General features: G+C 47.5%; 1 protein-coding gene across 1 annotated transcript; it reads left to right on the forward strand.

Annotated features, from left to right (window-relative positions):
- Nucleotides 1-7: 7 nt before the first annotated feature.
- On the forward strand, nt 8-524 carry LOC103399671 (bifunctional heparan sulfate N-deacetylase/N-sulfotransferase 2-like). The gene is made up of 2 exons (XM_008338323.3): nt 8-186; nt 325-524. Exons 1-2 carry the CDS (start codon nt 61-63, stop codon nt 514-516), a joined length of 318 nt encoding a protein of 105 aa, XP_008336545.2. The 5' UTR covers nt 8-60; the 3' UTR covers nt 517-524.
- The last annotated feature ends 7 nt before the right edge of the window (nt 525-531 follow it).

Here is a 531-nt window from a genome sequence, read left to right on the forward strand (position 1 = left end):
ACATAAATGATGTTTGTGTCTGTGTATTAAGGTACTGACGAGGAAGATCAGGGAGATGACATGCTACTGCAACACAGAATGGACTTCTGGTGGTTCCCTCACATGTGGAGCCACATGCAACCTCACCTATTCCACAATGTCAGTGTCCTGGGTGAGCAGATGAGGCTAAACAAGATCTTTGCTCAGGTGAGCATCGACACATGTCAACGATGCGTTGGAAACGTTTTCTTCGGTCATCAAATATTAAAGGAAACAATTGTTTTGCTGCCTCCTCCTCCTCCTCTCCTTATTTTGTTTCCTTATTGTTTCGCTCCTTCTTCCCAGGAACATGGTATTCCCACAGATATGGGTTATGCAGTGGCTCCTCACCATTCGGGCGTCTACCCAGTCCACAGCCAGCTCTATGAAGCCTGGAAGTCTGTGTGGGGCATTAAGGTGACCAGCACAGAGGAATACCCTCATCTGAGACCGGCGCGATACCGTCGTGGATTCATCCATAATGGAATTAAGGTCTGACTGTCTCTTTTGACC

Source organism: Cynoglossus semilaevis, unplaced genomic scaffold (assembly GCF_000523025.1).
Source record: "Cynoglossus semilaevis isolate Cse_v1.0 unplaced genomic scaffold, Cse_v1.0 C18850137, whole genome shotgun sequence".
In the NCBI taxonomy this organism is placed as follows: domain Eukaryota; kingdom Metazoa; phylum Chordata; class Actinopteri; order Pleuronectiformes; family Cynoglossidae; genus Cynoglossus; species Cynoglossus semilaevis.